Here is a 22,995-nt window from a genome sequence, read left to right on the forward strand (position 1 = left end):
ATGACTCTTGCTGCACTTTCTGTGTGCGCAAAGAGGAACTTACCTTTCAAGCATTTGTCAGCAGCCCACATAGAAGTGGATATTTTCCTGGATAGCATCTTAATTAAGTTGCAGTTTTAATTAGTCACACTACACAAGTCAATGTTTGTGCTTCTTCACCTGTGTCTTCATTGGCTTTACCTTCGCTAATGCAAGGTAGTATTTGCACACAGATGCTCACAGAGATGCTTGTAATGACAGTTCAATCCATTTTTACTACTGTATAAAGAAGATTTACCAGCAACTAAACAGATTTAATACATTCAGTAACCTCAAGAATGAACACAATTCCTTGTTCCTACAGATTGTTGATATCCATATGCTATCAGTAATAATAATAAAATATCAACATAAATAGAGAAAGAGAGAATGCGTGTGGTAAGTGATAAAGAGAAAGAGAAAAGGTGAGTGCAGACTGCTAGAATGGTTTAATAGCCCATATTTGAAAAGTGCGCCATTCGCTCCTCTGTCTAAGTCAAACTCGTATTCAGCTTCTCCAGAGTAACAAGAGAAATCTGATCACCAAGGCAGTAAATTACCTAAATTGCATTTTCTCTCTTCCTGCAGTTCCTCTTGTTTTTTCTCTGCCTACTCTCTCACTCTCTCCCTCCCATATTGTCCTCCTGTCTCCCTATCTCTCTCTCTCTCTCTCTCTCTCTCTGGCTCAGCACTGTAATGAAGATTGATGTTCAAGTCCTAATTAGCATCTGCTTTGGTATGCACACTGCCACTTTGTCCATTCCTGACCTTCCAATCAGTTACCAGACATGACAGGTCTTGTCCAATCAGATTAGGCCAGTGGGACAGGCTTCCTGTGTGGAGCTGTCAGTCCAGATGAATTGTGGGCCCTATTGAGGGATGTGATTTGCACTTGAAGACCCAAATCATATCCCCTTGAGTTTTTGAAACTGTGTGTACAATCATCACTATATGAGGTCAAAAAAATGGAGCTGAACACTACAATGTATTGTAAAACTGGGTTGACTGAGGTAATGTTACTGAATAACAGTGTTATATGAATGAATGCTGACTACAGAAGGCATGAAAATGCCCTGTAGTATATTGTAAGAAAGTTGTTAAAGAATACAGTTCACAATGCCATCTGACACAATACATATGATCAATGGTCATTTCCCTGCTTTTCACCAGTCATTTTATGTGTTCATACAGATGTGAGTCTGACGTTTGCTAACTCAATCGGTTCTCCATTTGAAGGATGGTTTCATTACTGCATGCGTTGTGTTTTATAGCATTACTGTAATGTATTGCATGTCCGGTGACAGGTAAAAATGTGTAATTTATAGTGACTGTGTACAAGGCTTTTCCTTCCTCTCTCTGTCTTTTTGTGCAGTTGGTTTGACTCCTGATCAAACCAAGACACTAAACTTTCCTTAAACCAGCAGCTCCCTTTTTTTCAGCAGTTTTGTTATATATCACATCATCCATAATAAACACAGAAGCTGGACTTTTCTTTTTTGTAGAATACATGAAGTTTGCTAATATGTGTGTATATATGTTTCCGTGTGTACTGTGTTTCTAAGATGTGTACTTTAGTGGTTAGAGAGAAAGATGAAGAAAGGTTTTGTGAATATAAAGACATTACACAACCCTAGTTTTTTCATGTGTTGTTCTATCACGTTTTGCCTCCCTCCAACACCTTTGTGTGTGTGTGTGTGTGTGTGTCTGCATCAAAGCCCTACCATCACCGAGAAGACTATTCCTCTGTCCCAGTTATATCACTCCGTCTCTACCTCCACCCTCACCAAGCCCCTTTGCCACATGCCTTTTATTCTCAATATGTCAGACTGTTCTTCTGCCATAGCTCGTGTTTTTATTGAAAGCATTTTGCTGCATCATGCCTCTGCACGCCTCACAAAATGCCAAACTAACCCATCTAACAAGGAATACAAAGCTCCGTGCTGTGACAATGCCACCTAATTTATTCTTAGGATTGTAGTCCAGGTTTATAAAAGGCAAGTCAATAAATTGCTCTGTGAGCTTTATTACAGCATTAAGTATAAAATACGAAAGTAACATAAAGAATATGGCACATAAGCTGCACCATATTGTGCTGTAGATTCCTCAAAAGCTGTGTGGGTATTTAGCATAAACCCTGCAGTTTTGTTGGCAGTGCCGCTTTGATCAGTTCTTCCTTTTCCCTCTATGTTTGCATCCCACTGTTTCACGTCATTTGGCTTTTTGCCTGGTGGTGCATCTACCAGGGCTGTAGCTCTCATTAGCACCTGTGTTGACATGACTGGCATCTCATCTGAGGGCTGTTTCCTCTCTCACAGTCTTTATTCTTTGTTATTTTTCCTCTTGCCCATCGTATGTAGTTTCCTTTGAATGCTTGGATTTTACCTTAAGTCTCCTTCCACTTTCCTGTCTGCATCTTTCTCGCCCCTGTTCTGTTCTTCTTCTTCTGTCTGTGTCCCCACAAGGGGGTTTTAATTAATGGAGAGCCATGATGCTTATCTTATCAACAGATCACTGCTTTCTATTAACTACACTGACCGAGCTGGGAGGCTGCAGGGGATGGATGGCACAACACACATTCACCCATTATCAGACACGTACATGCATGCACTCAAGAACAGACACAGATAAATTTGAATGCACTTGCAAGTGCGCGCGCACATACACATCATAGACAAACTCACACTGAAACAAGTAGGCATAGACGCAATTGTGTCCACATAAACACACATCAGGAACCCATCTTAATCTGTCACCAACACACTCACACATACACATAAACAAACACACTGACCTGATGGTATCTGCCTGTGTAATTTAAGGAACGCTGTTTAAGGGTCTCTCCTCCTAAATCCCCTAAATGCCCTGGGAATCCCTGGTTCTTCCTCCCTCTCTGTATCTTTCCTCTGCCGCCCTCTTTCTGCCCTGCTTTCTGGCTGAATGAACACTTATCATCCAGCCGATAAAGAGCCGTCCATGCTGGAGCTTACTTTATCTTTGGGACCCATGTTTACTCCCAGTGAACGCGGCACCTTTCACAGATGTTTCATAGTTCGCATTCGCTTGATCCGACAGACATGAGAGTGCAGCGTCTAGGCTTCATTTACCGCTGCAAAAATTTCAGACAGACACACACAAAATCCTTTACCCATCAATTTTAACTCCTCGGGCAGGTCAATTATCCTATATTTACCACATTTTCATGTTTGAGGTAGCTGAGCTAGGAGGCAAAATAAATCGTTTTTCACGATCGCTTGATGGGGATTACAGTGAGCCTTGTTTTGGCACAGAACAGTGAGCATGAAGGCAGAAACAACAAAATCAATCCTCAAACACCACAATCGATGGAAGCCACAAAATTTCAACATAGGTTTTCTTCAGCGCACATTCAGAGTTGACAGTTTTCTGAAAGCACTGAGAGAAAGGGAGCGCGAAAAAGGTTTATTGGTGAAAATATTACTGTGAATTGTAGACAAGCATACTCATGCATGCATGTACACACAAACACACACAGTCACCCACACATTCTCACACTCATAATTTCCTCATTTGGGGAACTGTAGCAAAACAATTATCAGCAGGGGATAATACAATAAAGGAGGCCATTTCCTTGGTATTACCACAGGACAAAACATTTATTTCACTTTGTCCAGTTTGCTCTTATGAGTGCAAACTCCAGTAAAAAGTATAGAACATTATTTCCACTGCATGCGGTTGCGATGCTGCGCTATGTAATTCTTTACACACTTTTTGCCTTTTCTAAGGTTATTTAAAACGCATAGCTGTTGTTGCTGTACTGTTTTGAACCAAAATCCCCTTTACTTCAGAGATTAGCTGGTGCCCTTTGGATGTGTAAATCTTTATCATCTTTTTTGCAAAGCAATTAACCTTGATACATAATATCGCACAATTTGCAGAAAATTTTCTGCAATTTTCTGCTCCTGACAGTGAGAAAAGTGACACTTTTGTCTTTTTCATGTATGGTGAATACTATTGTTTTACATAAAAGCACAGTTTTAAGCTTTAATGAACTCATTATCTGCTGAATCAACTGGCTGTAAAGAGCTGCAAATGTGCCATAAAATCCACTGTGTTCTTCAAAACTCTTTGAGTTGTTTTCTCGTAACATTTGAGCCAGAATTCTACTTCTTCTGCACTTGTCTTTATTTCTGTATTGGTTGAAAGTGACTGTGTCTCTCAGGTAATCTCCTGTGTTTCAGTGAGGTGCTTTGTTAAAGTGCTAAAAGAATCTCTGTCTGTCTCTCTGCAGAGAGTTTGGGTGGAGAGATCCGGAGCTGCCAGAGGTGATCCAGATGTTGCAGCACCAGTTCCCATCAGTGCAGTCCAATGCAGCAGCCTACCTACAGCATCTTTGCTTTGGAGACAACAAGATCAAAGCTGAGGTTTGTTTCTGTGTGTGTGTGTTGTGTGAGTGTTTGCTTAGATCACTGTTGACTTTAGTGTTTATGAATGACTGTAACCTGGATAATAAAAGGCATTTAAAAGCAGGAATATCATGTAATGCTACAACAAAACTATTACAAGTTATTTTCTGAAACTGAAACTGAATAAATTATAGAAAACCAATGTAAAACCCCAATGAAACAAAACTAATAATAGTTTCTAAAACTAACTAAAATGAAATAATGAGAAAATACAACGTGGGCAACAAGCAGCAGAGCTAAACATGCTGTTCAGACAGATCAGATGAGTTAACAAGCAGCGTCAGTGATAAGTAGTGAGAGTAAACCACATTTAGCCTTAATGCTACACTCTCATATTCAAGTCTTTATTTTGCGATGGTGCTGAAAATGCTTTGACATCATCAGTCTGTTATTAACGCTTTTAGTAAAAAACATGGTTGATATTGAAAACCTGTCAAATTGTTCATGTCAATGCATAACTTGGCCTGAAGTAAATGGCTTAAATATTCAATAATAGCCTCAACTTTTATGTCAGTTGGCAGGCTTTACAGACTGAAACAAAGAAACCGTCCTTCTGGAATATACGACAGAATTGGTTGTGTTTACCGGCCACTAAAAACCAATAGTTACGTATTACTGCTTGTTAAAATCTAGTGGCCCAGTGTGTGAATAAACTCTTCTTCCTGTTTTTACAACTAGTCACATGATGCACATCATGTGAAAATGGTTGATAAAGGAGTGAACATTTTTAAGCTAAACTGTGGATTTTTTAACTGAGTTCAAAATCTTTATTTAGTGCCCAACTGTAACCCAACCTACTAATAATATCTTAGTGCCTAACCGGTGTTTGCACATTTTAAATCCTGTATTTTTTAATGTTTAGAGCAAAAACCAAGCGTAAAACTGAACACTATTTTGTCCCCAATGTAAGCAATGGTTTTCTCCATTTTTGTTGTGTGATGCCAAAAGCGCTGCCTCTTTACATGGCAGACAATCAGTTCATTGGGTTGTAAGAAAAGGTAGAGACAAATTACTTCTGTGGGTAATAAAGTTGGAGGACAAATGTATTGTAGTCTACATGTTAGTGAAGTCTAGTGCTGAAACGTATCTTCATAGTTACACCACACTGGTCTTTGAGAACTTAAAGTCTTAAACAGAATTATTTAACCAAAACTAAAATAAATTAACATGCTACAGAAATCAAAACTTGACTGAAAAAAATGGCAATTTAATCCAAATATTTTATCAAAATTGAAATTAATTTAAACATGTGACTCGTGTGAAGATTTGATCATTATCTTGCAACCAAATGAATTCCTTCTTATAAGTTGCAGTCAGAAACATCTCGGACTCTTTAGTATTTTCTTGCAGTCCCTTCTGAGAAGCAGTGGATTAACTAACCAGTTCCACAGTGATGTTCTGCATGATAAATCTTGCCGCAATCTCCATTCCTAAACTCTGCCTTCTATTGAGTTGTATCTATAGTGGCAATAAAGTTCAATTAGTCCCAAAGTCACAAGTTTGTCTCTAGAAAGCAATTTTGGAAGGAAGCCCCTTTGGAACTTTCTAATAAACCCTTTAATAAAGCTGGCGGCACTCTAAAACCATGGCAGTGGCAGATGTAGTTGCACTAACACACCAGCCCACAGATACACAGAGTCTTTGTCTTTCTTCAAATGCGTTGACAATACTTTTCCTCTTTACAAAATTAATTTCAGTCATCTGTCAATGGCTGCTATTGCAACCTTAATGGAAAGTAATGCCACATTGCTAAAACACACATTCACACACAAGCACGCTGTGTACGTATCACTGTGCACACTGGCAAAACAAAAAACAGAACAGAAACATTAATACTGATTATGTGCAAATGTAGGCAATTAAACATATAAAAATGTAGACAGCTCATTTTCATTCACACAAACTCTCTTACCCACCCACACAAACGCAAACACATAGACATAAAAATGCAATTACAGTTACATACAAAAACATCACACTTCATTCCACTCCCACTCTCTCATCCACGCAATCGTGAAAGTGTTCCTGCCTTGTATAATGGGTGTAGTTATTGCCCGAATAGACGTGTCCAACAATGGAGAAAACAGACAATGTGTATTGACAGAGGCTTCACCCTACCTTCATAAGTGTGTGTGATTGTCTCGCCCAAGCTGTAGGGCACTGCTAATCACTATTTACACAAATTCATTTGTGGACTAGATGTCAACCAGTCAAAACTGACACTTCATATCACTACAAATAAAAACAGGGATTCACACATATATGCTGTTCATGCACACAGTGCCACACGGAAACATGATGGATGATCACTAAGCCAGGCATGTAGTTATAATTTTCTTTAAGATCCTTTTGTTTTAATGAGGCTAAATATTGGAAAGCTCATATTTTTTGATGATGATGATGTGTGTGTGTGTGTGTGTGTGTGTTACATTTTGATGCTAACAAATATTTTGCTGTAATAAATAACAATTAATTTCTGTTATTCCATGGAAGCACTAAGCCTCTGATGATACCATTAATGGTAACTTTTTGGTTTTGACATGATGATTTACTTAAGAGATAATTTCATTGCTTATTGTTTTGTTAGTTTTTTGTTTTTGGCACTAGGTACAAAAGTAGTCAAATTATTTCACACACATACAGTCTCATAAATACACATCCTTAGGCAAGTTAACAGTATTGTCCGTCAATTGTCCCTATTGACCTCCATGATAGTTTAGTCAGCAGGCTTTGTTTAAGTTTGGTCAACACAGGCATTATTCCAATCAGGCAATTGTGAAGAGTGAAGGGCGAGTTAAATTAAGGGTAAATGGCTAATGTAGGGTAATATGCTTCAAAACACATTTATTTGTGTAAATTAGAAAATAAATTTATTTAAAAACGCGGAGGAAATTAGCAATTAAGCCTCAGAATAAAATCAGGATTTTAGTTACTATGTGGCTTTTGTCATCGTAATACTTATTCCTTAGTGGCATGATGTATTTTTGAACACACATAACACATGGGCTGTGATCTATATGCACTGGATATCACACAGCCTTCTGGCAATTGTTAATTTTGACATGTCATACATTTTTTGTAATGTTTTGCCGTGTATGTGTGTGTGTGTGTGTGTAGGTGTGTGCAGGTGTTTGTTCAAAACTGTAATCTCTGCTGTTGTTAAATTAACTGTTGACAGCAGTACAGTAGTTGATTGTGGACACCACTGACAAATATGAGAAAAATTATAACTTTATTACTCTGAGACTAATACTGCAACAATTCAGCACTGCTCCTTCATGTTTGACTTTCCCAGTTGTGTCTTGAATCAGAAAATATCATGACTTTTGTAGATACCCACTGATCAGGAAGGAAACAAACAACTTTTGTTTTTATTCAAATATTTAATATTCATTATTTATTCATTAGTGCTTCTTGCTCCAATTAGCTTTTATTCTTGTCATTAGCCAAGAAAATCTCAACACTGTGATTTTTTCGATGACACACAACTTTGCATAATTTAGTTAAAATAGATGGTGATGCATTAATGCAATCATTTTATATTAATGCACTTTCTTTTTCTTGGTGCTGTATACAGTCAGTATACAAAAATTGTAACTATTGGTTATGAGCTCTAATGACTAAAGACAAACACTGATGACAGGTGACACTCTGAGCAGCTAAATAGAACCACATGTCTGCTGCGGATTGTTAAAGAGATGCTCGGCAGGGGGGAAATTAGGGAGAGAGACAAGGAACAGAGACAAATGAGACAGAGAAGGAAACAGAGAGGCAATAGAGAGATTATTGGTTCATTTTATCTTGGGTCAGGAAACAAGAATGCAGCCTGTGGTTTTGTGGGGAAGTTTGATTAACTCTGCAATTTGTCTTTTGACTGAAGATGTGTGTGCACATATCCAGAGCACATTTACTGTACCTGTCATCGCAAGTGTGTGTGTGTGCATTTGGGTATGTGAAACTGCATGTGCATTGTATACAGTAAGGGATGTGCATTTTCCAATTTCCAATTAAATGTGCAGAAGGAGAGACAGAGCGTGTGTATGTGACAGGGCAGGCGGAGGTCTGGTCTCAAATTACAATTGGCAAATTTATCTTTAGCATTTACAGCTGCTCTACACACACACACACACACACACACACACGCACACATGCACACACAGTGGAAACCTTGCACACATGCACACACATGCACATGAATGGCCTAGCCACGCACAGTCGAGCACATATCCTCACAAACATATCGATACAGCAGCCCACACATCCCCTTTAGCTACACCAACATGTAACTGCGCACATACACCATGTCACACTAAAGTTCAGTCACATCAGTAATTCATTCTGGGTAGCAGCCTTGTCGATATCCATTTATCCAACAGACCGGTTGAAGGGAGAGGAATGTGCCCCCTGACTCTGAGTCATTCCTCTTCTGAGGATCCCATTTCCAGTGTGTTTGGGATAAATGTCAGGTTAGAAAATTCCTCTCTTGCCACGCTTCTTGTGACTGGTACTATAGTCGTCGTTCTTCATTATTTATTAATGGCCATTAATAAATAGCACTATGAAATTCTAGTGCTACATTTGTGTGCTCACTTTTGTTGTACTGAGTTTGTACTTTTTAACACAAAGCAGCCTATAGGAAGCTTTCAGAAATCCAGTGTCTTGATGATCAGATGACAGTATCTTTAAGGGCTCTGACACATCAAGCCGACAGTCCACCATCAGGGAGTGTCCGTCAGCCTAGTTTCTGCAGTGCACATATTGGCACTAGTCAGAACCCCATCTGTGGCTTTTCAGCCAATTCAGTGTGTTGAATTGGCATCAGCATTGGCACTGTGAGAAAGAGCGGATTGGCTGGTTAGTGCAAAACAAGGGACCGTGGTATTAACAATGCCAGTACAATTTGTAACTTATTATCAGACATATCCTCAATTAAAAGTATTTAGAAACTGTCTGTGTTGAGCCAGAATGTTGTAAAAATGCTAAACTAATGCTGCTTTCTTCTCTCGCACAAGCCTGAAACATGCAGCAACTACCTGCCAGTCCGCTCTCATGTGTTCCGTGTTTTTAAATGTTTCTTGTCGGCCCACATGTAGACCACAAGAGCCATCGCTTGGTCACCCCCATTCTTCTGAAGCCACGTTGGCATGGTGTGTCACAACCCTAATCCCTGCATCCATTAAGCTTCACTTTTATTCAAACATTGGACTGTGCATACTGTTTTGTGTAGTGAACAGAACATATTTCCATGAGCAGAGTCTGCTGCGGAACTGGCCACGAGTGTCTCAAGTTGTGCCCATATTTTATTTGTGTTATAACTGTGGAAATGAATGACATCTGTCATCTGGGACCTGAGGCATCTGGAGTCTGACACCAAATACATGAGAGATAGCGACCTTCAACACCCCAGCTTTTTATAGTTTGTCATAATAAATAAATGTGTTGCATGTCTCTTCTGTAGTCTCAATCTGTCCCTGTTTTCTTAAACCATCACTCAGCTTCTCCATCTCTCTCCCCCCCTCATTAGATTTCTAATTTTGTAGCTTTCATGTGTGTTATTCATCTGTTAAACAACATTTTTGTGCCTGCACAATGTCATCAGTAGGGCAGACACAGATTTATGCAATTTTTCTTGGGTGAAAGATTTTTTGGGATTCTTTGGCATTGCAAAAACAAACATATTTTCAATGTCTGACTATCCAGTTTTTGGTTTTATTATTATTATTATTATTATTATTATTATTATTATTATTATTATTATTATTATTATTATTATTATTGGAAATGAGAAATTGGGGAGGGTTGCGTCAGGAAGCGCATTTGGTGTAAAAACTGTGCCAAATCAACATGCGGACAATGATCCACTGTGGCAACCCCGAACTCACGGGATAAGCCGAGGGGGAAAAAAATATGTTATTAAATTGTAAGATCAATGCCCTAAAACTTTGCAATTGTACGGTGCAAGAAACTTTGAATTATGCAATATTTCTATAATGTTGCACAGTGTGATAGCAGTGTTGTTGAATAGTGGAAATGCTGAACACCTATGAGAACAGAACACTAGACCAAATTCTACTGCAGTTAGAAAAAAGTGCATTTTCACTGTTTTACAATTTAGTGTTACAGACCGTCAGTTGGGTGGAATCAATGTAATACATTTGGAGCATTTTTAGCGCATGAGCTGTGCAAACTACAGTAGAATATATCTGCACAACAAACATCAGCATGAAAGATGGGAAAGACACAGTAAATGATCCACAGCAAAGATTCCAGCAATGGTGCATGCTCCCTTCCCTCTACACACACTACATACTGTATGTACATTTTTACATCTGTAACATTTTGAAGCAATGGCATAATTTCAATGCAGTATCAATCATGCATGTGGATATGCTGAGTAGTTCATCTGCGACAACTTTCATTGTCTTTTCTATTTTTGACATAAGCAAGCTTGTTTTGAGATTAAGAAAAGTCTCTTCCATCACTTTTTTTTTTGGTCCTTTAAGCACAACTGCAGTTAATCCATTGCCTCAGGGGTTTCCTATCCTCTACCTAACCTTTAGAGTTTTTTCCTCATTGGTTCAGTGGCCTAGAGTGGTGAGAGTTTGTGGGTGGTGTGTAAATTAGTAATCCATCACTTCCTCTGTGCATCATTTCCTGCCACTCTCCATAATCTAATGTGAGAAAGGCTAAGGGTTAGATAAAAGGTTAGATACTGAAACACCATCCAGAAGGATGGTGATATATCACTGATCTAGCCAGTCAATGACACATGCATTCAAAATGACGCCTTGTGATTATTAAGCTCTTTCTCTACCTCCTCTGCTGTGAAGAGTGGTGATTTGTGCTTTCCTCTGCTTTTCCCTTATTCTTCAAACAACAGATTGAAGCCTGTAATACATTACTTGTGGTACATTCTCACCAGCTGTGAGTCTGAATGTTTGTGCTGCTGCAACATTAGCTGCATTCCTCCCTCAGAACAATATTAGGTAGCTATAGGTTAATGCCATGTTTGGCCCAGTTTAGGATACTCAAGGGAGAATTGGTAGCCTAGGGCCAGGAACTCAATTAACTGAAGGTTGAAAGGCTCTAAAATGCACTTAGCCTTAGGCTAAAGAGTCAGATAGGAACAAAAGTCTTTGTATGTGTGTTTGCCTACATGAGTGTGGCTACACATGAACAACCGAAAGGTGGCACAGTTTCAGTCTGTCTTGTCACTTATATGCACGGCGTTAACCATGCACAGTGTGTTGCTGATCAATGTTGACGTTACACATGTGGTGACTCTTGTGCACTTAGTAAGTTTTTACATGCCACTGTCCCAGGTATGTGTCACTATTGTGCTGCTTGCTTGTACACTAGTAGCACATCTGATTCGCACAATCCCAAGTGTCACCACTGCTAACTGTTACCGCTGCAATGTTGTCACTGTGGGTTACCAATAGCCGTGGCAGCTACAGAACAGCGAGAGACAAAGACAAATCAATCTTCGCTTCTAATCTTCTGTACATGGAAGAGAGAAATAGGCGCAGAGGTACTGGCAAGCCTTGTAGGTGGCTCAGAGGCAACACAAAGTAATAGCACTGTGGTTTTATGGAAAAACAGATTAACTGTGACACAAGCATAAAGAAGAAGAGTGGAAAGGAACACAGATCAGCATGGGGAGTGGAGGAAAGAAGAGAGAGGACCGGAGGTGAGGACTGAATGGCATAAGAGGGACAGAAAATCAGGTTGAGGAAATTGTGTGGCCAGTGGAGCAAGGTCAGCTTGCCATTCTTTGCATTCCTTCATTCATTCTAATTGAATAGATAAGCAAAGTCATTTTGCTCGATAAACTCCTGCTGTGTCATCAAGCACCCCCATCCTCTCCCTGCCCTCCACAACTTCCTTATGTTTCCTATTTCTCTTTGCATTTATTACATCCTCATTTACCTGACCTGTATGTTTTCACCATAAGGAGAAGTGTGTGTGTGTGTGTGTGTGCGGCTTACCTAAGCCAGATGTGAGAATTCCACAGGAGACAAAACAGAGATAATCAAGGCAAGGACTAGAAGTCTATATATAGTGATACTGATCCTCTCAACCTGTCTGAATGGTAAACTTCATCCATCTGGTGTTGCACAGTGAAACAGAAAATCCAGAACTCTGAGGTCTGGAGATAAACACGCAGAAACCTTTGAAACTTGAAACTTTTTTGAGTTATCTAGCTGAGTGTTACTGCCTGTTCCAGTGATTAAAGCTGGATGCATGAAAGACATGCACACAGTTGTTTCTCCGTGTATTTTTCTGCTAATCTCCCTGTTGCTGTGATTAGTACTACACACCTGCCTATTGGATTTAACACAGGCCGCTTCAAACTCTTTCACCTCCCTAAGGACAAGATGATCCCTGCAGTGGAGAAGCAATGTGCTGTGCGTTTAAAAAGCACTAGCACCATAGGAGGGAAGGCGTTATGTGTAACACCAGAATGCCCTCAGTGTGATTCCTAGTGGGCTAAACAGTGCTGACTACCTTGTCTTCTCACAGAATCGGAAAATAATTATAAATCTCAACTGATTGGCTAGTTTCTTTGTGTTTGTGTGCATTTGCATACCATAAACAGCAATATGTACAGGATGCAATGCAAGGGGAATAGATGATTATACTAAATCAAATACTGAGCTGTTTGGTTGTTAAAGGTAAAGCCTGAGTACATTTTACAGGAAAGTGTGGCCGCTATTTGGAAGTCCTCGATTTAAATGTCCTGTGTCTGCTTTTTCTTGGCGGGTGTACATGTTTAAAAGAAGTCAGAGTAGAAAAATTAGCATGTAGGAAGATGTGTGCATGAAAAACTGCCGAGTCTGCCATTAAAGGATGATGACAACTGGTTTCACAGCCTTCTTGAGTTTTATGGGTAGTTACACCAGCCAGTAGGTCTTCTTTAGTTTTTTATTAAACTTGTTAAAAAACAATAACATTTTAAATGTAACACAAAATTTTATGCCTGAAAATACCGGAAATACGTGGCAAAATTGTTGTTTTACACTTTTCACTTTCATACTGGAACCATTGTGCCACATACCTAAATGTCACAACCACCTACGGCATCTTTAATAGTTTTTGACATAATTTTATCAATCATCTTTATAGTATCTTTTTCTAATTGCACTGTATAATTTGTAGTTTAAAGTTTAAATTGTATGAATGAGTGAAAAATCATATACACCTTTGTACTGTTATTCCCTGTGTATATAAAAAAAACAGTACAGCTGGTGTTACAGCTCTTCTGCATCCCCCATCAGTGTAATTAAAAGTCATCTTCTGAAATCGCAGTCATTATCTATGTTTAATTAATATACATCAGGCTTTAATCTGATTGACAGTTCAGATTGATTGTAGTATACGCTATCCATGTGTATCCAAGTAAAGGCTGCACACACTATAAACATGGAGGTTAGTGTGCTTCTGTGTAAGTTATGGGAGTGAGTGGGTTCTATATTTTAGTCTTGGAAGAATGATTGATATGTGGTTTGTGTTGTTTGGGTTTTTATGAATAAATCTTTTTCTTGATGGGGTGTCTTTGATGCTTAGATCCGTAGACAGGGAGGCATTCAGCTACTGGTGGACCTACTGGACCACAGGATGAGCGAGGTTCACCGCAGTGCATGTGGAGCCCTGAGGAATCTTGTGTACGGGAAGGCCAACGATGAGAATAAGGTCGCCCTGAAGAACTGTGGCGGGATTCCTGCATTGGTCCGCCTGCTGAGAAAGACTGGAGATGTGGAAATTCGAGAGCTGGTTACAGGTACGGTATTTGTGACCAACCTACACCTCTAATCCCCAGCATGTACGTTGTGGTTCAGGTGCAGTTATTTTCCAGTATTTGTTGCCTCACGAGAGGTTATATTGGTGTGTATGTTTATTATATGAATTTAAATATACACAAATATCTAGAAGTGGACACACACTTGTGTCCTAGTCTCATTTAGCCTTGACAATAGTTCAGGGATTTTACTTCTTTGAAAATGTGTACATTTAATTTAAAGAAGACTTCACAGAAGGTTAATAAGTAAAACCAATGCTCTATAACTTGAGCTCCTTCTGATGCCAAATGTTTCCACCTGAAAGATATTTAACATTCAATCACAGTTCTCCTCAACAGACTAATAGGACCCTAAGGCACGGCTTCTGGAGAGGATGCAGAGGCAACTGAAAACATATTTAAACATAGTTTCTCTTGAATTGAAATACTGTACTTTTTTTCTTTTGCGTGGGTGCAAGTGTGGTGTTTTAGTTTACATAACTGGTCAATCTTGTTTTACCCTTGAGCATTACATGTAGGCCAGGGCAAGTTCAGAGACAGACGTTCAGAAATGGTAAATAGTAAATGCTCTGCAACTTTATTGCACTTTTCTACCTGTTGGCTCTGAAAGCGCTTTGCACTGCTTCTCATTCACCCGTTCACACTCACAATTACTATCCACAGATATCTCTGTAGAAGATGTACAGATAACCATTTAATGCCCATGTGAACGCAAATACACAAGAGCTGATATAAGTTAATATTTATTGCTCCTGAAATATTTTTTGCAATGTGCCACCCACTGAGAATTTAAAACACATGCACTGCATTTCACTGTCTCAGACACACAAACAGAAACACTACTTTTCTTCTCTCCTGTGCATATGTTTTTATGTTGGTCACTCTTCTCTTCACACCTTTCTTCTCCCTCCTTTATTCACATAGATTCTGATTTTCAATGTGGTTCTCTGTCTTGCATCACATTGAGCTCGACTGCATGTATCTGCACTTGTATCACCATTCTTTCTCTCTCTTTGCTCAGACAAAAGCCCTCTTTGCTGCACTAGGTTTGCTCTGAGATAAGAGGGACACATGCAAGCTCATACAAGAGGACATTTCCAAAGATAAAGTACAAGAACACTCATTGACTCATATACACACACAAACTTGCACACACACACACACACACAGATTCAAAAAGACACAAGTACACAAAACTAAACATAACATCCACAAACGAAGAGTAGTAAAATAAAGTCAGTGTGGCACCCTCATGTTCAATTTGATCTCTGACCCCATGTGGGACAAAGCTCATGTTCAAGCACAGGCAGACTGAAACATTCATCCCAAGGCGCATCCCCATAGGTCACTTGTTCTCCGGGGATGAGGGGGACCTGGTGGATCACAACAATGACCGCAAGCAAAGCCAGCAAGGACCTTTGCCTCTGCCTTTACAGGACCCTGAAAGGCTGATAACAGCTTGCTGGAAAATGGTATAGAAAATAAAAAAAAGGATTTGGAAGAAGAAGGGAGGCAGTGTTTTAATTTAAAATGGAAAGAAATGCATGCAACTGGATGAAGGAGAAAGTAATGTTGAGGAGATGAGAGCAAACAAGCTGTTATGTATTTATTTTCCTCGCAGATGCTATTTACAGTTGATGGTGAAATACAACTGGACAAAAGGGAGTAAGCAAAAGAGAGACTAACCCACCAATGGGAGCACGGTGATTAGTTCCAAGCATGAAAAAAGGGGGCACCAGGGGCTGCACATTGTATAGTAACAAACCAAGTGTGTTACAGGGTCACCAAGAATAGTAATGAGAACAAAAAAACAAAACAAAACAAATACTGTATAATATTTCATCACATTGGAACAAACACAGCATTGACCAGACTTTAGCTTGGTTTACAATCCATCCAACCACGATGAACACAGTAGCTGCATGCATCACTCCAGGGTGCAGGCTAAATTCTCAGTGTGCTATGCACACTTGATCATTTAGATGATGACTCGGAGGGTCGCTGGAGCTGAGATGGCAGTCGTCCACAGACCATAGGGGTCAGGGGTTCAATCCCTGGCTACGTGTCGAAGTGTCTTTGGGCAAGACACTGAACCCGAAAGTTGCTCCCGGTGGGTCTGGTGAGCACCTTGCATGGCAGCCACCACCATCTGTGTGTCCGTGTGTGTGTGTGTGAATGGATGAATGAGAAGCAACATTTTCATGCGCTTTGGATAAAAGTGCTATATAAGCGGCAATTCAGCATTTACCATCCAAATGACTAGCAGCAGCACCGCAGCAACACTTGAAAATGATCCATCCTATATACCGTGAACAAGTAAAAACCAGAAATTAAACCACAAACTGTTTAGAAAAAGTTATAAATGGAGAAAACTCTTTTCAAACCAGAGAAGACTCCTGACTCTCAGCAGAACCAGTTACCGAACCTGAACCCATACTCAAAGCTCAGCATGGCTGACAGGCAAAAAGAGAGTGTGAAAAGTTTGCAAAATGCACACTGACTGTCTGACTCCCTACCAATGAAACAGGGGAACCCTTTTCTGAGACCCTGATAGGAAATGAAAGCAATGGCCAAAATAGTGCACTTTATCCTTTTTAAGTAGATGTCTAGCACTTCTAAAGGTCACAGTCTAAACCCAGTGCCTTCAAACATACATGACAGAAGAATGTAGAAAGGAAACACAACAAGGAACCAATGAGGGAAAATTACATTAACTAACTAAAATCTAGCCTCTCCCACCATTTGCTTTTACTCCAGATATCGAAGTGAAAAGCCGCAGAAAGAACATTTAGTGTTGGTGCCAGTCTATACAGTACATGTCCTTTGATGACAGTCATCACACTTCGCCTATAGGGACATTCTGACAGTATGTCACTGCAGTGCTAGAAAGACTGAGATTAAAAGCCTGGAGATGGTGTGTGTGTGCGTGTGTGTGCATGTGTGTGTGTGTGTGTGTATTGTGTGTGTGTGTTTGTGTGTGGTCTGTAAGAAGATTAACAAATGAAGTAAATGCACCGCAAGTCAAACTGCATCCTAATTTAAGCTTTGACTTTTATTAATAGCCATCTCACATAAACTCACACACACAGTGTGAAAATCTTACCCTCTCAGTTTCCCTGACTCTTCCTGTTTTTGTCCTTCACTGACTGGCTCTCCCCCACTGCTGGCAGAGTGAATCAGTGTCACGCGTGTCTCTACCCTGTTGTCTATTTACTCTGGTTCTTAGCATTGAACTCCACATTCCAGCTGCTTTCTTGCCAGTAGAACCGTATTTTGAAGCCCCTCTTCATTTGCCTTGCCGAACACCCTGCTGATGCTGTAATTCACCACTTGAAACAGTGGCGTAATTACTTGGTAATTTAATTAGGCATATGTTTTGAGTGTTTTCTGTCAGAAACAGGGAAATAGAGGCAATGATAACAATGAGCTCAGGTTTTATGCTGCACTGGCTTTTAAAAACCACAAGCTCTACATGCAAAACATGTCCAAAAGAAATTTGACTACAGACCATTTGGACTGTTTAAAAAGCGTCTGTGGACTGTAGTTTCATAGCTGGTTAGGCTGGTTGTAAATTGCTTCCAACTACTTCTACCATGACGGTTATGAGATGGTGTATCACACTGGCTGCAAGGCTGATGGCACCCATCTTGTAACAAAATAAACTTTCCTTCAAGTATGAAATGCCACATGGTTCACCTGCAGGTGACAAGAAAAGGATCACAACTAGAAAAAGATCATTGGTTACCAGGCTTAAAAGTGAAAGCAATGGCAATGTCTTATAGGGAGTTAACAACGCATACGATCTATTTCTCTGCCAAATTACAATCTACTCAAAGCTTGACCTTCATTCCCATTAGCAACTAAATGATTTAAAGCCGTGCAAATGCCTGTCGTTGACCACCAGAGGTTCACCAGGACCGGTGGGGCTTACTCAAGTGACATAAATACACTCAATCCTCAATAGACACAATGTGCTCGACTCAAAAGAGCGAGTATGTTATGAGTCACAGCAAATGAGCTTTCTCATTACCACCTCTGTGTTGTCAGCTTCATCAGTGTAGTTCCCTATTGCCTACTCAACAATTTACCCAGTTTCCCCGTTGGTTCGGAAGTTTAAATTTAGACATGCTTTATTAGCTTCAGGTCTCAGTGTGAGGTAGATTGGACGAAGCCGAGGCTTCCGGGCCTGTCAGTCAAAGTCTGGTCGATGCAGAGGCTTTTTGTGTCAATAGGAGATGCTATCCTTATTGGTGAGCTCACCTTGGGGCTGTGGACCGTGGCATAACTCTGCTGCTGCTGCTGCTGCTGCCGCCTTTGTAAAGCTTGTCAAGCTAAGAAGCGACTGTTAAGAAAAGTTAGGTATAGGTGTTTGCACATACATTTTTTATGTATTATTCTTAAACATTTGTAGGAGATGCTTTTTAGCAGTTAGAAAACTTACCTACTCAGGGTGGAGATTGCCTGAGAGGCTACCTTTATTTTGCAGGAATGCAGTTCCACTTGGAGATGTTGGGGCTTTGATGAGGGAGGAGGACATAGTGCTTTTCACTCATTCCATGGGAAAATAGTGACAAATGGACAATGTGGCTAATGTCTTAAAGTGTTGATTAATGTGTGATGCACTGGATCTGTTTCCCAAAGCTTGCACAGATGTCTTAGAATAAGCATTACAAAGGGAAGACAGGCGAATGTGCATGAGTAGAGAAGTGACCAACATTTTTCTGCGTCTGCAGTTTTGCTGCATGTTAGCAACAATTCACTGCAGTGAAGTATTACTGCTGCTATTCCTTACTGGAAATTCTTCATCTTGTTTTCTTTTCACCGCTCCACGTTGATGTACAAATCTCAGTGGCCCCACCACTGTTACGGTAGTTTCCAAACCACTTTAATTTTAGTAAAAGCTCATAACACGATCTCAAAAAATGCTCGAGGACAGAGCAGCGTCAAAGTCATTACGGTGATTCCTACGGGTGAACAAGATACCTTCCCCAAGATGACTTTTTTGGCTGCTGCTATTATGCTATAAAATTGTTAACATCCTGCAGAAAATTCACTGCAGCACTTTCACTGTGGGAGAGCCTGGTGGGAACAAATTCCCCAGTACAGACTGTGACAATTTGCCCGCAACACAGGACGTTTCCTTGTGCAGGATGTTTTCCCAAAACCTCGTGCAGGCACAATAGTTTTATGACCCTGGGGTAATGTCAGAGATTGTTAACCTGCTGTCACTTATATCAGCAGTACTTTTTTTGATTTCTCAGTCAGTCTCTCTCAGTTTTTTTTTTCATTATCTGTGCAATTTGTCAGCTTTGCTCATCAGCAGGTTTTGACCCCTTAGCTAACTAATTCACATCGTGCTCCACAGATGAAGACTGTTAAATAAAACATTGCCACTTGAGGCCCAACAGGCCTCACTCTCCCCTTACAAGTCATACATTCATTTATTCATGAATTCATGCAATCATCTCCCCGTTTCCCCAAACCACCCAGCTCCTAGGAAACTGTCAAGCATCTGAGGTGCACTAAGTAATGAGAGAAATAGATAAAGACAGAGAGAGAAAAGAAGTAAAGATGGACACACAAACATGCAGCCACACACAAAAGCTCCAGTATGATGTCATTGTCTTTTGGTCACCTGATGTTATGCCCATAAGGACAGTGGGCTTAGCGAAGCATTACAGATCGATGTTTCAGGAGCAGGCAGGTCTCTGTGTGTCTGTGTCAGCCTTGAATTTGGCCAGTGTTAGACAGTTGGAGATACAATGTCCTTGCCCCAGAAAACACATAGGAAAGAATTCTTTTATGGTTGTTCCACCTTCTGGTCAATCCTCATCTCTGTCTGTGTGCACAAAATTCATAACCTTACCCTTTAACAACGTGTACACTGGGTGAACCTTGTTTTTAATTGTGTGCACATGAGCTTATTGGATAAAGGAGCCAAAGAAAGGCAGTTCAGTGCCTTTGTTCTTCCTTTAAAAACCAGGAGACAGGATGTCGTCTGCTCTTCACAGACAAAATTGTTTTAATGTGATTGCAATCAAATACTGACAACACTCACCACTTGGAAAATAAGCAGACGCAGGAAGAAACAGAGAAACAAAGAGCGAGGCAGAAAGGAAACACACGATTATAAGTCAAGTGTTTCCTTGTGTTTCTTTGCCCTCTCTGAGTGTATCTGCGTTTGTGAATGTCTGAATTTTTTACCTTGGTTGAAATGGAGCCTATGAGGGGAGAGGGAGTTTTAGGAAAAAGACAAAGACTTGAGATGGATTTAAAACAAGAGGCTAATTAGTCAAAGTAAAGGTAAATGTTGTCACACTCTGAAACACACACACTCACACACACACACCTCCACCCTGAGTGTTAGCACCTGATTGCTGCCAAACCACATACAAGGTCATCGCCTTATTATCACCATGCCCCTCTGAAACACACACACACACACACATTGTCATCCTCTCTCACCTTCCTTTCTCTTCCCAGTATCTCTGTCTTTCAGTTTTCAGTTTTTTTTTTTAGGTTGGTTAGAACTTTTTTCTCTTACATTTAGATCATTGTGGCTCCTCTGTATTTAATACTCTCTCCCTCAGACTTCCTTGTTTTTTCTCACTTTTAATTAGAGGTATCATGGATTTGGTTACAACAACCTATATAAAGAATTATTCTCTCTGAGCACTAAAGAAAAAAGACACAGGATTGGACTCTTTTCCTTAGTCAGGTGCTTTCATTTAATATTTAATTCTGTAATTTTTTTTTTTGTGCATTTTTCTGTGACATGATTAACTTACTCTCACGTTCTCAGTGTTTCTTCTTCTCTGTTTTGTCCTGATTTTCCTCCCATACTTTTTTCTGACATTTGCTGATGGTCAGTATGACTGACACAGGTGCAGTGTGTAGTAAGGCCCGAGTCTGGTGTTGCTTTTGATCCCACTGTGGCAGTTTGTACATGCAATATGTTGGCCCCTGTCTGCCAGGTGGCATTGGGGCTGATTGGTTCATGCTGGACACATTCAGGTTAAGCTCCAGAGCATCCTCTGGGGCACTTATAGGAATTCAATTTCTTGCTTACCTTTAGTACCACTGTAGTTTCAGGTGTTGTGCACCCCCTACTGCCCCTTATGGTTCATTTGCATTCACATCTAACAATCGGAACAAAACTTGGATCATGCAGATTGTACTGTGGAATGTACAGAACATATTTTAGCTGGCTGACAGCCTCTATCACCACAGTTCGTCGCATGCAGAGCACAAAGTGTTGTGGATTGGGTTGGGCTCATATTTTATTTGTGCGGTAAATGTGCAAATGAATGACATCTGTCATCCGGGACCTGAGACATCTGGAGTCTGACACCAAATGCATGAGAGATAGTGACCTTCAACACCCCAGCTTTTTATAATTTGTCATATTAAAAATGTGTTGCATGCCTCTTCAGTTGTCTCAATCTGCTCCTGTTTTCCAAAACCATCGCTCAACTCCTCCAGCTCTCTTCCTCTCTCATTAGTTTGTCATCTATGTCATACTCTGTTTCACAAATTTTTGTCTTTCTGTTTGTTCCTATGAGAACTATTTACCAGCAGGGACATGGTAGCACAAGGGCAAATACAGTTTTTATGCAATTTGTGCAAGTCTATGATTTTGCACCTTAGAAAATTAGCATTTTAGTTTTTGCATTTTGCATTTCCCTTTTTGGTAGTTTCCTGGCATCAAAAACAATCCTGTTTCTGTCAGTGTGGGAGGAGAGGCACAGCTGAGCCTGTGTGTTGTATTCATGCTCATTTTGGCACAAAATTGCATTTTGCAGAGGCAGTTCAAGTGCATTACAGGCAAAGAATAGCATTAAAACTATTAAAACATTCAAACAATTCAGAAAAAATATATTTATAAAATAAAATACATCTACAATTACGAGATTAATGCGCAAAGAATGAGAATAGTTAAGGAGAAGACACTGAAAGCAAATTGTCATGAGAAGAAATGTGTCAGGGGCAGCAGTATGGTGGGCAAATGGACTGTAAACCTGAGTGTTTTCAGCTAGGAAGGTGCCATTGAATCGACCACTCTGTAGATGATTAAAACATTAACCATGAGCCACTGAAAGAGATGCAGTGTGGGCAGTGACGTGTTCTATTAAGTTGTTTAAATTTGAGCTGCTGCGTTTCAAGTTGAGGGCTATTAGAGATCATCAGGTTGCTTCCATCTGCTTGGAGACACTAAAAGCTGCTTCAGCCAGTTTGGTTCACAGCAAAGGCTTTAGATCTAAGAGCCCTGCTGGCTACAGTGTACACCGATCACCCACAACATTAGACGCAGCTGGTGGTGCTTCTGGAGTTGTAGGCATGAATTTGTTTCTCCAAAACTTGAGAGTTCTAATTGTTGCTCTTTGTTGAAGATGATGAAATGCCGGTTTAATGGAAGCTCTCTTCTGCCTTCACTGTTCACTGTTTGTTTGTTCTGTCTTTTGCAATGCCGATACGATTACTTTTGGCAGAGAAGAACTACTCCAAGAATCCACTGCACAGAACTTTTTTAATCTTTTACCTGAGTCAGTATTAAGATACATGTCTTATAACAGCTCTATCAGTGCAGTCTCATTGCTTTGATTTGCCTGAAGCCAAATTGAAATCAGTCCAAAATGCCATTTGCATTTTTTTGTATTCACAAGGGGCTTTACAACTGCAGTTTTCAGTGATTTTAGGGGAAATATGCTTGATAGGAGTGAGCTGTTAATAAACTGA

At 40.1% G+C, this 22,995-nt stretch overlaps 1 protein-coding gene across 5 annotated transcripts in view; it reads left to right on the forward strand.

The window, feature by feature from the left end:
* ctnnd2a (catenin (cadherin-associated protein), delta 2a) overlaps positions 1 to 22,995 on the forward strand; it is a 222,725-nt gene that overhangs the window by 147,067 nt on the left and 52,663 nt on the right. For all 5 annotated transcript variants that reach the window (XM_067486635.1, XM_067486633.1, XM_067486632.1 and 2 more), the window contains exons 13-14: positions 4,286 to 4,418; positions 14,028 to 14,241. In XM_067486635.1, coding sequence (XP_067342736.1) covers positions 4,286 to 4,418; positions 14,028 to 14,241 — 347 coding nt within the window. The remainder of the gene's footprint in view (positions 1 to 4,285; positions 4,419 to 14,027; positions 14,242 to 22,995) is intronic.

The sequence above is a fragment of the Channa argus genome, chromosome 19 (genome assembly GCF_033026475.1).
Source record: "Channa argus isolate prfri chromosome 19, Channa argus male v1.0, whole genome shotgun sequence".
Lineage (NCBI taxonomy): Eukaryota > Metazoa > Chordata > Actinopteri > Anabantiformes > Channidae > Channa > Channa argus.